Here is a 14862-nt window from a genome sequence, read left to right as displayed (position 1 = left end):
GGCTTGGCCACTGTTGAAAACAGGTTACTGAGCTAGATGGACCATTGGTCTGACCCAGTATGGCTATTCTTATGTTCTTATGAAAGATCTGGATACAACTGTGGAGACTTGAGGTTCAAATGTTAAGTGACGATATATAATTACTCCAAAAATTTTTAGTTTATTTTCAATTAGGTAAATTAATCAATTTTAAAGTGATTGTATGAGGAATAGTCAAAAGGATTTGTCACTACCAAGAACTTAGTTTTCTCTCTGTTCAATTTAAGTTTAAAGTCAGAAGCCCAGAATTCCATGAGGTTAAGACTTGATTTGATTCTATTTGTAATTTAATGACTTTCTTTATTAAAGGGGATATATATATAGTAACATCATCTGCATAAAAAAACATGTGGAATCCTACTATTTCTAATTTAGAGCCTGGGGGTGCCATCATAACGTTAAACAAGATGGGAGATAGTGGAGAGCCCTGTGGTACGCCACAATCTGGTGACCATGGGGAGGAAAGAGAGCCAGTCATTTTCACCCTGTAAGATCTGATTTAAAGGAATCCTCTGAACTATCCAAAGTGATCCAGAATATTAAGTAAAATGTCATGATCAACCACATTGAAGACACTAGACATATCGAATTGCAGGATTAGAATCCTTTTTCCCAGGCTAATTGCCTTCTTGAAATTAGATATTATAGTTGTTAGTACTGCTTCGGTACTATAACATGATCTGAAACCAGATTGAGAATTATGAAGGAGCGAGAAGGAGGTTAAATAGTTCATGAGTTGTGATACACTCCATCACTTTTAGTTAAAAGGGGAATAGAGGCCACTGGTCTATAATTTGTAACATTGCATAAAATTGTATACTAAACTAAGCCAATTGATGAAAAAAGTCTTTTACACTTTACTGCATTGACCCCATACTCAAAAATCTAGAAGAGCCCAGGGCTGTATAGTCAGATCGCATCCCCCTGGTGTTACATTCTTCTTGTCCAGGGAAAGCCTCCTTGATTTCACACCACTAATCAATGATTTAATCCAATAAGGACTTTGCAGCCAAGGGAACAGGAAAAGGAACAAGCAGGACTTCACGGAGGCAGCACAGGAAGGGGAAAAAAAAAGAGCGAGGTACAAATGGCAAATCCAAGTGCATAAATCAGCAATACACTTTATTGTAGTGACAGCTCTTATGCTGTCTTTTTTGACACATAAATGATCTAATTTCTACATGTTGTTTCATCATTTTGACAGTGTGACTTACTGGCCGATATCCCTGTACTCAACAAATAGTAGACACTATGTTCACTTGGAAAACTATTTTACAGGGAGAAAAAGTCATTTGTCATTGGGTCTTAGTACCCTAGTCTTCAGTGCCGGGTAAGTAGGTAAAACCCACTAGTGACTGTTGTAATCATTGACAAAAAAAACCCCTCCTTCCTGTACCTGTATTTGTAACTGCTAATCCATTGTTTCTAATGGCCACGTTGGGCATCAAATCTCTTTATTTGTTGCATTTGTATCCCACATTTTCCCACCCATTTGCAGGCTCAATGTGGCTTGCATTGTTCCGTCATGGCTATTGCCATTCCAGAGTAAAAGATACAATTGGTAATTACATAAAGAACACGGATGACATAGTGAAATTAAGCAATCAGGTATAAAGAGATCACAATCGGAATAACATATAAAGCGGTAATGCGCTAAAGTTCATATGAAGGATCTTTGTGGTATGCTTGTTGAAGAGGTAAGTCTTCAATGATTTCCGAAAGTTGATTAGGCCATGCATTTTTTTTCACGTTAACTAGTAATGCATTCCAAAACTGCGTGCTTATGTTTTAAAAGCTGGATGCATGTGCTAATTTGTATTTTAGTCCTTTGCAGCTGGGGAAGTGGAGATTCAGGAATGTGCGTGCTGATCTTTTAGTGTTCCTGGGTGGTAGGTCAACAAGGTCTGATGAACTAGGGTGCAAACTTTAAACGCAATACGTTCTTTGAGTGGGAGCCAGTGTTGTTTTTCTCTTAGGGGTTTGGCACTTTCGTATTTTGTTTTACCAAATATGAGTCTGGTTGCAGGGTTTTGGGCTGTTTGAAGTTTCTTGATGATTTGTTCTTTACAACCACCAGCGTAGAGTGCATTGCAGTACTCTAGGTGACTTAGCACCATTGATTGCACCAAACTGCGAAATATATCCCTTGGGAAGAAAGATTTTATTCTTTTAAGTTTCCACATTGAGTGGAACATTTTCTTTGTTGCATTCTTCACATGGCTTTCCAGTGTGAGATTTCGGTCAATGGTAACTCCAAGGATTTTCAGGCTGTCTGAAACGGGAAGGGTAAAGTTTCGTGTGATTATAGTAGTGGGTTTACTCATGTTATATTGTGATGAGAGGATAAGACATTGTGTTTTTTCTGCATTAAGTTTTAATTGAAATGAGTTCATGATTTGGAAGCAGTGGTTGATGTCATTAGTGATTTCATTAAGATCATGTTTGAACGGGATGTAGATCATGACATCATCTGGGTATATGTAAGGATTGAGGCCTTGGTTAGATAGCGATTTGGCCAGAGGTGTCATCATTAGGTTAAAGAGAGTCGGTGAGGGTGGTGATCCTTGAGGAACTCCGCTTTCAGGTTTCCATGGAGCTGATGTGTTCAAATTAGATTTCACTTGGTATATTCTTGCGGTTAGAAAGCCTCTAAACCAGCCAAGAACGTTTCCTCCAACTCCGAAGTATTCTAAGATGTTTAATAATATTTTATAATTCTACTAAATAGACCAATTTTAATATAAATATATATGTGGGGACTAATTTAAGCAACTATAATATACAATGTCCCAAACATCAATAATTCATCAAAATTTCATCCTGTAGTACAACGGAAAAAAAGAGAAATATTTATATTTTTTTCTGGGGATCATCAGATGTAATAGCAACTCACACCATAGGGAACATCAGTTCCTTTCTTAGATACTTCAAAGAAAATGGCTGTGGTGCAAAATCTTCATTAGATCACCCTCTAAAATCTATTTTATATCATAATTCATATTGCTTATCAATTTGAAATGTACATCGTAATTTTGATAAAAATATCTCAATGTGCAAATGTGCAATATGCAAAAAAGCCTAGAACTTATCTTCAAAAATGGCAGCAATTCAATTCACAGGAGAACCTCCGCCGACATGGCCAGGTTTCGCAAAACTTCCTCAGGGAAGAGGCTCTCTGCAAAAAAAAACGTTATTATTCAAAAAAGTTTAAATACAAACAAATCGCATATGATATCCACCAGTATTTAAAAGAAACCTTTACATACCATTGCATTACATGTTCGCTCCTGTCTATAGAAAAAACAAAATGGCCGTGGCGTCTTAGCGCAGACTCAGAGTTTAAATATGCTACAGCTGACTACGAACTACAGGGCAGTGATAGGTAGTTCATCCTATATCATCAACCAATCAGAATTAGACCAACGACCACCAATCAATCTCAGAGATGAGGCAGTCAGGATGTAAAGTATGCAATAAAAAAATCCAGCGTTGTTCTCTGTAATTTAACAACTGATCAATGTTACCACCCTCCCGCCCTATGTGAACCTGCTCTATAATTCTCCATTTAATATCTACCAATTGGTGTTTAAATTCCAACCAAATGTCAAGATCTCATTCTAGATTTATGCTCATTCAATCTTATTTTCAAGGGCCTACTCGACCGTCCCACATATATTTTTTTGACAGGGACAAATTATAGCGTACACCACATTTTTAGACAAACAGTTAGTATCAGATCTAGAACAAATTGGTCGCGTATCCGGCTAATATCGCCACAACAATCCTTCAATGGTAGTGTGGCACCACTGACATGAGCCACATCCCGAATGTCCCAACCCAACAGTTTCACTCACATGATCCAATCGTTTATATGAAAAGCATTCCCCTAAGGTTTTGCTACGTTTATAGGCACATATGTGGTGTTCCAAAAAACAGTCATCAATCTGCAGTGTGCGCCAATGAAGATGTATACTTTCATTGATTTTCCCACTCAAAACTGAAAAGGGCACAACAGCTGTTAGTCTATTATCCTCAATTTTTGATCTATATTGAAGTAATAGGTCCCGTTGTGAAAACTTAGATCGTAAGTATGCTTTTTTAATGATGGATTGTGGGTAGCCTCTCTCAAGAAAACGCTGGGTCATTAATGCAGCTTGGGTTTCAAATGAAGTAGCATCTGAGCAGATCCTCTTCATCCTAAGGAATTGACTTATAGGTAAACTTGCTTTATGGTGGTAAGGGTGAAAATTTGAAAAGTGTAATAGAGTGTTCCTAGCAGTGGGTTTTTGAAACAGTGTGGTACAAATTTGATCAGCCATTCTAAAATTCCAAACATCCAAAAATGCAATTCCTTGCTGATGGTGTTGAAAAGTAAATAGTAGATTTTGCTGAAAATAATTCAGTGACTCCATAAATGCACACAGTTGCTGTAATGAACCTTTCCAGATGAAAAAAATATCATCTAACTAGCGTTTCCAACATGATATATACTGGAAGTCCATAGACCTATAGATAAATTGCTCCTCAAATTTAGCTAGATATAAAGTAGCTAGAGATGGCACTAGGGTAGCACCCATGGCAACGCCACACTTCTGTTCAAAATATTCGCCCCGAAAAAAGAAGTGATTTCTCTCAATAACCAAGGTAGCTAGTTTCATCAAAAATTCAGTAGAGATCCGTTGTGGTTTAGGGCGATTTTCCAATACCTCAAAAATAGGTGCATGTCAGGGTCCAACGAGCTTTAAGATAAGAGATACTGCACTTTGTGAACTTTGTGCCAATTGCCAGTCACTCCATTTAAGATTTTTTAAGTGTCATCAATGAACTGAGAAATTTTTGAATAATGATCAAAAAATTGAGAAAAAAATGACAAAATTCAAAAGACACAAATACAGGTACAGGGAGGAGTTTTGTGTTGGTTTTTTTTTGTCAATGATGACAACAGTCACTAGTGGGTTTTACTTACTTACCTGGCGCTGATGACTAGGGTACTAAGACCCAGTGACAAATGAGTCTCCCCCCCCCCCCCCTATATAGTGTCTACTATTTGTTCAGTTGGTTTCTATTGAGGAAGTAGACCATTTGAGAGCCTATATTCTATTAAGTGATATCCCTGTACTGCCATTCACTGGCTAACAACTTTCCATTTTCAAGTAGACTGGAATATTTCTGACACCTGAAGTAGGTGTTTCCTGTGCCAAAAACACAGGACTGTATCATGTCCAGTCTTCTTGATATTTTGGACATATTTATTTTATTATAACATTTTCAGCCCCTGTATCTTGCATATTTTTTTTTTTTTTAATTTATGTTTAAACGATTTTTATTGAAAATACAACAAAATAAACATTGTCATACAGGGCTCTTCATATAGCGTACATCGAGTCTTGATACAATTATACAACGACTTATTTATCAACCTTCAGTGTTTGAACTTTATATTCCAACAAAATAATATTATTAATATTGTTAATAACCCCCATTTTAATGACTGAGCAGCCGTTCAACAGAGATCTAAATACATCCCCAATATCTTACCCACAACTGAATTACTCCTGCATCATACACAATGATCTCCATTTATGATACTATCCTTACAGGGATGGGCTCGCAGAGTATCGCCCCTCATAAATTATAATCAATTAAAGAACATATTCCCAATATAACCAACTTAGAAGAACCCTGAGATAAAAGCCCTCTCCCCTCTCTCAGCCCCTAACCCACCCTTTAACTACCCCCCTCTCTGAACTCCCCTCCCCTCATTCTCCCCCCTCCCCCCCCCCCCCCCTGAAAGTATCAAAGAAATTGTTTCCCCTGGTCGGAATTGCATTGGTCTCACTCAACTGTTGCTGAATTTTTTTTATTTATTTGTTTCATTTGTATCCCACATTTTCCCACCTATTTGCAAGCTCAATGTGGCTTACATAGTACCGTAAAGGCATTCGCCAAGTCCTGTAGGGGGCAAGTACAAAAGATGTTAAGGTGGAATAGAGATGATAAGATTCAGGAGTCCATCAACTTTCAAGCTGGTAGTGACGAAGGAGTACACAAATTCGTCTTGTTTCACCAGGTAAGGTATGTGAGCAATCAGCACAATACACTTAATTAAGGTATCTTAATGTCCATTTCACGCCAAACGTTTCCGTCAACTTCCAGTACTCCACCACCATGCCGCTCGTATATTACCTTCACACCACTAGCAGCAGCACCCGCCAAGTGCCATCATACGACCGCGGCTCCACCCCTCCTAGTACACTAACTCGGCCTAGATGGCGTGAGCTTTAATACCGCCCACCGGAAGAAGAAATCGATAGAAACTAAGACGACAGCAGGGGTGCGGCTTCGAGGAGAAACGAGAGGAGGAGGGGGAGTGGGTGGGGCCGGCTGACGCAGGGAGGGGCTTTAGAGAGAGGCGTGGCCTTTCGGTGAACGGGTGTGTGATTGGCTGGAGTTCCGGCAATGGGCAGTAGTAATTACTGAGCTGGCGGAGCGCGGCGGTGCTGTGGCTACAGAATATCAAATACGCCCGCCCGGTTCTCCGTTTACTTCTTGGCTGTTCTGGTTTCGGCCATGAATAGGTGCGGTTCCCGGTTCTTATCCGTGTTCGGGGCGGTTTTCCTGGCCATTCTGCTTTCCGGAGAGGTGAGTGCGGTGGATTTTTTTTTTTAATTATTATGTATAGTTATCTCTTTGCCGTGCATCAGTCGGATGGCTTGGGCAGCAGTAGCTTGTGACAGTGGCCGGCGCAGTGGCGAGGTCTTCAGCTCGCATCTCAGGCCCGCCGCTTTCCGGTACTTGCTCTTGCAGCAGTGCCTCCTCTGTCTTAGTTCCAGTCAGATCACGAGCTACCGCCACCGCGTTTGCCTTCCGGTCTGAGGATACCACGTGGGATCAGGGCAGGTGCTGAATTGTTTATAAGCTTCATCTTACAGCGGCGGTGGGTAGCTACGGGATAGTCTTTCACATTTCGGAGATGTGAAAAAAAAAAAGTTATGTCAGAGTTTGGGAGTATGGTGTTCACGTGGTGTAAGAATGTCATCTTTTAAAAAGGACATGGTTTCTGCTCATTCGGAAGCCCTTTAAATGTTTAACTCTTTAATAATTAATACAAAATACCGGCCGCGCAGGAAGTTCATTGAATTAGAAGAACAGATTAATAGCCCTGTCCATTTTTTGAAAGCTCGCTGTCGGAACTCTTGTGCTGAAGCGCACCAAGGGGTATTTCATCATAGGGCCTCGATGTGAAATGCCAAGAAAGATGGTAGCTATATATAGAGCAAAGCTAGACTTTTCCCAAATTCACTCCAGTAGGGTTCAGATTTACTTTAGCTCCAAAGAAAATGTAAATGCTCGTGTGTGTGTAATTATCTATGCCTCCTCGGGAACACCAATGGTCAGACTGTGTAAAAGTAGATATAGGTTTACGGTGTGATCTTTCTTTTAGCATACTTATGTGAAATTCTGTAAGAGAAATTGCCTCTTGTAAAACAGGTTTTATACTTGGAGAAGAAACTTCAGAAAATGACCCACATTAAAGGTAGCTCATTGATCTTTCCGCTGCTTTTGACACTGTCGATCACAGCATACTCCTCGATATCCTGTCCTCACTTGGATTCCAGGGCTCTGTCCTTTCCTGGTTCTCTTCCTACCTCTCCCTCCGCACCTTTAGTGTTCACTCTGGTGGATCCTCTTCTACTTCTATCCCTCTGCCTGTCGGCATACCTCAGGGTTCTGTTCTTGGTCCCCTCCTCTTTTCTATCTACACTTCTTCCCTTGGTTCATTAATCTCATCCCATGGCTTTTCCTACCATCTCTATGCTGATGACTCCCAAATCTACCTTTCTACCCCTGATATCTCACCTTGCATCCAAACCAAAGTTTCAGCGTGCTTGTCTGACATTGCTGTCTGGATGTCTCAACGCCGCCTGAAATTAAATATGACCAAAACTGAGCTTCTCATTTTCCCCCCCAAACCCACCTCCCCGCTCCCCCCGTTTTCTATTTCTGTTGATGGCTCTCTCATTCTCCCTGTCTCCTCAGCTCGAAACCTTGGGGTCATCTTTGACTCTTCTCTCTCCTTTTCTGCTCATATCCAGCAGATTGCCAGGACCTGTAGTTTCTTTCTTTAAAACATCCGTAAAATCCGCCCCTTTCTTTCCGAGCACTCTACCAAAACCCTCATCCACACCCTTGTCACCTCTCGTTTAGACTACTGCAATCTGCTTCTTGCTGGCCTCCCACTTAGTCACCTCTCCCCCTCTCCAGTCGGTTCAAAACTCTGCTACCCGTCTCGTCTTCCGCCAGGGTCGCTTTACTCATACTACCCCTCTCCTCAAGACCCTTCACTGGCTCCCTATCCGTTTTCGCATCCTGTTCAAACTTCTTCTACTAACCTATAAATGTACTCACTCTGCTGCTCCCCAGTATCTCTCCACACTCGTCCTTCCCTACACCCCTTCCCGTGCACTCCGATCCATGGATAAATCCTTCTTATCTGTTCCCTTCTCCACTACTGCCAACTCCAGACTTCGCGCCTTCTGTCTCGCTGCACCCTACGCCTGGAATAAACTTCCTGAGCCCCTACGTCTTGCCCCATCCTTGGCCACCTTTAAATCTAGACTGAAAGCCCACCTCTTTAACATTGCTTTTGACTCGTAACCACTTGTAACCACTCGCCTCCACCTACCCTCCTCTCTTCCTTCCCGTTCACATTAATTGATTTGATTTGCTTACTTTATTTTTTTTTTTGTCTATTAGATTGTAAGCTCTTTGAGCAGGGACTGTCTTTCTTCTATGTTTGTGCAGCGCTGCGTATGCCTTGTAGCACTATAGAAATGCTAAATAGTAGTAGTAGCCTTCGTAAATGATTTGTGTGTGAGGTACAATATCCTTACACATATTTACAGGATTGTTCTGAGTTGAGTGTGATAAGTTTAGTAGTAGTAGTAGTTTATCAAAAAAAATATTTGGGGGGGGGGGGGGTGGGGGGTCATGGGGCCTGAAAGGTAATTGTGTGGGTAGGCATCTAGGGCTGAAAGTTTACCTAAGGCACACAACTTTATTTTTATTTATTGGGATTTATTCGTCACCTTTATGAAGAGATTCACCCAAGGTGGTGTACAGCAGGTACATTTTAATATAAAACTTACAATTTTGTTAACAGCATAACAATAGTAAAATAACCAAGAATAAACATAAATACAATGAGGTAAACTTGGAAACAGTAAATTGAAACCTAATAATAGAACTACGGTGAAACCGTATTGAATATATACACATTTAACACCACTGGAATTCAAATACCAGAGATAATACAATGTAAGCATAATATTAATGATACACCTAATAAGTATGCATTAGAACATTTAACTAACATAGATATGATGCTAGAGATTTTCTGCAATACGGCTTACCATATAGCTGAGCAGGGGTGGACTGACAGTGATCTGGGCCTTCAGGCAAAAAGGGTCATGGGCCCCCAACCACCTATGAAAGGTGATTAAATTGATGTTAGGACACAGTGGACCCCTTACTGTTGTGGGCCCTCAGGCACTGCCCTATTGTTTCAATGGTCAGCCCACCCCTATAGCTGAGGGACCAAGAGCAGATATATGATAGGAACAAGATATATGGTGCAGAGTTGGTTGGGATAATTTGATGGTTAGCTAAACTCAAGGCAAGTTCGTTGGATAGTTAAGTAAGAGATAAGGAGTGGAGGAGTGGCCTAGTGGTTAGGGTGGTGGACTTTGGTCCTGGGGAACTGAGTTGAATTCCCACTTCAGGCACAGGCAGCTCCTTGTGACTCTGGGCAAGTCATTTAACCCTCCATTGCCCCATGCAAGCCGCATTGAGCCTGCCATGAGTGGGAAAGTGCGGGGTACAAATGTAACTAAAATAAAATAATCTGAGTTATAGTGTGTGTAGCAAGCTAGTCCAGGTGCAGAATGAGAGTCAGGCTTTCATGTGCTTCCTGAAATATAGAGAGTCTTGAGTTATATGTAGCCCCTCTGGGAGTAAATTCCAGAGTGTGGGGGCTATTCTTAGAAGGCTCGCTGGTGGGTATCACATCGTACAGTTTTGTTTGATGATCCTTGAGGAGTGATCCGTGAGAGGACCTTTGAGGTCTTAAAGATGTGTAATGGGCTAATGTATTCTTTAAGTACTCTAGCCCATTTTGTCTGAGGACCTTGAAAATCAAACATAATTTTAAATTTAGCCCTGTAAGGTACTGATAGCTAGTGTAGCTTTGCAGTAAAGGTGTGATGTTGTCACGCCACTTGCATCCTTCTATCAGTCGTGCTGCAGCATCCTGAATTAGTTGGAGCTGATACAAACTTTTTGGTTTGGCCAGTGAACAGGGCATTACAGTAGTCGAGTCATAATGTTATCATGGCATGGACCACTGTGGTCAGACTCGTCTTTCCAGTATATGGAGAGAGATTTCATAGTTGCCATAGTAGATAAGAGCCAGTTTTTGAAGTTGTTTGAATTTGTAGGATCGGAGTGAGTGATGAGTAGCAATATACCAGGCTTCCTGACCTGTAATTTTAGTCCTTGCAGAACTGGAGCTACCTCTGTTTTCTACCCTACTGTAAGAGTTGCTTGACTATTCATTTTAGTTAAATTATATTTAATTTTAGTTGCCAGCGCCTTGCATTTTTGTTTTTTGTTGTTTGTGTACAATGTCTAAGAAACAGTTTTTGGCATCGCCAATCAATCTGAAGTGATGACTCCAAATATCTTAACTACCACACGTGATCAACAAATTACATGCGGGCTAACTTTGCCAGTTTTTCATGGCATTGAAGTTGGGATAGGAGGGAGAACAGCCTACTGTGCTACCCACATCCATTATCTGTTTAAGGCCTTCAGTAGGTACAATGCTGCCCTTCCGGAAACAGGAAATGAGGGAGGGACCAGAGGCAGAGCTGAGACACATGGGAAGGTAGTCTGAAGCGCCACTCGCCTTCACTGCAGATGCCGGACCCCAAGGTAAGAATTTTTAAATTACAGCCGGCACGCAGGAAGGCGAGGGGCTGCCGGAGGACAGGTCGTGCTTGCAGTCGGAGGGGAGAGAGAGGAGAGGGAGGGCGTGGAATTCGGAGGGGAGGGAGGTGCGTCCTGGAAGGGGAGGGAGGGGTGTTTTGGAACTCGGAGGGGAGGGAAGGGGGGTCCTGGAGCTGGAAGGGGAGGGGCAGGGGGTCCTGGAACTCGAAGGGGAGGGGTGCCTGGAACTCGAAGGAGAGGGAGGAGGGCATGGAACTTGGAGGAGAGAGAGGTATGGAGGGGGGGGGGGGCGTGGAACCTTGCTAGCGCCCATTTCATTTCTTTCCGAAACGGGCCTCTTTTACTAGTTACTTATAATTAACTTCTTGGGTGTGGGCTGAGCTTGGTAGAGGAAGGGTATGCTTTTCTAAGAGTTTACTCTTTAACCCTCAGAATTTTTTTTTTCTAAGAATAGTTGTGGTTCTGTGGAATTGCTGGACTACCTTACCTCCAGTTTGGTGGGGTGAAAAAAAAAACTTGCCTCTGTTCCCCATCTGTGACTGGGAATAACATAGTAAATGTCGGCAGGTAAAAGACCCGCATGGTCCATCCAGTCTGTGCAACAAGGTGGCCAGAGTTTTATCTGGCACTCTACACAGTTTCCACGTCATTATTAAACACTGGCATACTTAATCTTTCTCTCCCTGCCAATTCTGGGACACAAACCAAAGAAGTCTGCCTGGCACTGGACCTGCTTCCTAACTACTGGAGTTGCTGTCGAAGCTCACCGCAGCCTTGATCCTGATCAGTTTGTTTTTTTTTAATGCTCTGTCAATGTTTCACGTAACATCTGTGCTGACAGATTCAGATTTTTGTGTACTAATCACTCTGCTCCGTCCAGACCTGTTCTTTGCTGCCATAATGGGGTAGCACATATGGGCAGTTCAAGGCTTAAGTTTAATCCTTGATGAACTACTAGGGAAGGAACTGTTTTTAGCTCAAGATAGGTTACATTCAAGTACTGTGTAGGTATTATCTTGATCTAGGAATGCTTAAAATCTGTTTATATACCAGAGGCAGTGGAGGCTTAAATGACTTTCCCAAAGTCACAATGAGCCACAGTGGAATTGGAATTTGAACCATTCTTCCCCTGCTTAGTGTTCCACTGCTCTCATTAGATGGCTCTTCCACTGGAGTAGAAGCTGAAGTTGTTTGTTCTCTTCCTCTGCCTAGTTCTGAATGAAGATCTCTGCTGGAAACAGCCATGGAGAGAAATTAGCATACAATGTGAAAGGGTCAATAAGAGAAATGCTAGAAGTTATGCATAATTCTTCAGATGTAAGCTTTGGAGGGAGGGGAAAGAGTGACTTTTGCTTAAAGAAATGTGCTAAGTCTCAGATTTATTAAAAGATGTACACATGCATTGCATTGATTTACGACAGGTTCTATTTCATGCACTGGGACCTAGTTACTGAATGCATATTAATAGCATTAATGCATGTGCTCCTGTAGATCTGGCCATAAATTTCTGCTATTGCAAATAAAAGCCAAAATCAAGAACAAATTATGCTCGTCTGTTTCTTTCTTACTTTACTGTGGATGGTGCTCTTAGCTCTGCTTGTTTTTTGAAAGTTCTTTTCAGTGTAGTTGGCTTTCTGTGTATTTATCAAACAGGGAATTTTAAGTGGCCTTGAACATTCTACTACTAGTGCTTGCTTTCAATAATGCCATGTTGGAAGCATTTTTGGTTCCTTCCAGGGTCATTTGAGTGCCAGCGTAATATCTTAGGTATACTGGATGCCAGTGTAGAATTGGTCTGGAGAGCTGTCATGGGATATGCTTGTGTCTGTGCTTGAGTACTGCCAGTTTTGAGAACACCCCTGCACTGTGTTCAAGGAGGGTAACTTGTACAGGGCTGAAGCATTGGCTCCTGAGATCACATGTACCACCAGCTGGGTTGGAGACAGAAGCGTGGTGCAGTTTGCATTTAACTCCTATCAAATAATCTAGCCTTGTCCTGTCTTCAGTAAGAAAAACACAGCTACAGGTCAGAGAATGCTCACAGATGGGAATTAGTTTAGTTCAGTTGTGTAGGGGGAGGGGTTTACAGGTTACTGGAAGCTACAGTTTATGGCCATTATTCTGCAAATAGCTTTCTTTTGTTCAGTAAACTCAGTTTTTGTGTTCCAGCAGTGGAAGAATTATTTTCATAGTATAGATTATAGATGAGGGCAGAAGTTGGCTTGTTTCTCCAATATAGCACCATTATTCACAGCCAAGCCACAAGATACCACCGTATCTGCTCTGACCCAAAGGACAGAGATACACCTCAAAATCCTGACAAAAATCCTTCTGTCAAAAAGGCTACAACCCCAAAATAATCTCCAAGAATATTGCTTCCTCCCTCAAAACACCCAGGGAAAATCTGCTACAGTACAAGGAAAAGAAAGCCACAGACAGAATCCCCCTTTACATACAACCCAGAGCTGGAAAGACTGAGAAAAATCATAAAAGATCTACAACCACTACTCCAGGAGGCTGAATTACTGAAAGAGAGATTCCCATCCCCAGCAGTGCTGGCCTTCCGACAGCCACCCAAGTTAAAACACAAGCTAATGAGAAGTAAGCTCCCAACACAGACTCAAAAAGAAGAGATCGGCACACATCCTTGCATTCTATCCGTCTGCAAACTATGCCAAAACATTTCACAGAATCCTACAGTCATTCACAAAGGAAAAATATTCAACCTAAAGGAATCCTTCACATGCTCATCTTTCAGTGTGGTATACATCAGTGTAAAAAAATGTGACGAAGGGTGCTATATTGGAGAAACAAGTCGGATGCTAAAGAAGAGATTTAATTTACATAGACATCATGTGAAAAATGCCAGTAACAACCAAGATGTCATCTCTGTGGGGCAGCACTTTGCAAAACCAGAACATTGTACCAATAATTTTATGGTGCGAATACTAAAAGGTAACTTTAAAACAATATAGGAACGTAAGACCTTTGAAGTCAGAATGATTAAATATTTTGACACCCACCAGATAAGACTTAAGAGATCTGGGTTTTCTAGCCAATTATAAACCATAAAATTCTACTGCTTTGTCACCCTCTTATCACCATGCATATCTCCCTGTCCCTCATCCACCCCACCCTCTACCTGTTAGACTGTCAATGAAATACCAGTGGTGTAGCCAAGGGTGGGCCTGGGTGGTCCCAGGCCCACCCAGTAGCAGCAGGGATCTCCAAGCCCTACCAGCCCAAAACTCCCAACAACTGTCCCTTCTGCATACCTTGTAAATAGATCTTCACCTTCAGTGAGCAGTGACTGATATATACTGTTTGCACCGGTCCTACATCCTTCCCTCTGATATATTCCTGCCTATGTTGAAACAGGAAGTTGCATCAGAGGGAAGGCTGTGGGGCCAACATGAGCAGTGTGTATTAGTTGCTGGTCGCAGCTGGTGAACATCTGCTACTTAAAAGGTATGTGGGGGAGGGGGAATGTTTGCGATATCATATGGCATGCAGGCGAGAAAGGGAGTAGAGACCAAATCACTTGTGGGACAGGGCAGAGTTCTGCCCACCCAAAATTGGGTGTCTGACTACACCCCTTTGAAATACTTTGATGTTTCACTGATATACAGTATACTGTTATCAACATTTGCTTATTTCTGATCTGACGAAGAAGGGCTACCTTTGAAAGCTAATCACAAAATGTATTGTTAGTCCAATAAATAAGGTATCATCTTATTTTCTTTGCTGTGTTTTATTTTATTCTGGTCATCTTGGGTGCTCAGGTTTATTACCAGGGCTAAGCATAGTGTGTCCCTG

General features: G+C 41.7%; 1 protein-coding gene across 1 annotated transcript in view; it reads left to right on the top strand.

The window, feature by feature from the left end:
- Positions 1-6492: 6492 nt before the first annotated feature.
- Positions 6493-14862, top strand: part of NPC1 (NPC intracellular cholesterol transporter 1) — a 107659-nt gene continuing 99289 nt past the window's right edge. Inside the window, exon 1 of the mRNA XM_030213532.1 lies at positions 6493-6681. Within this exon, the coding sequence (XP_030069392.1) occupies positions 6610-6681 (72 nt within the window). The 5' untranslated portion in view covers positions 6493-6609. The remainder of the gene's footprint in view (positions 6682-14862) is intronic.

The sequence above is a fragment of the Microcaecilia unicolor genome, chromosome 1, assembly GCF_901765095.1.
Source record: "Microcaecilia unicolor chromosome 1, aMicUni1.1, whole genome shotgun sequence".
Classification (NCBI taxonomy): domain Eukaryota; kingdom Metazoa; phylum Chordata; class Amphibia; order Gymnophiona; family Siphonopidae; genus Microcaecilia; species Microcaecilia unicolor.
This window is presented reverse-complemented; position numbering and strand designations above follow the sequence as displayed.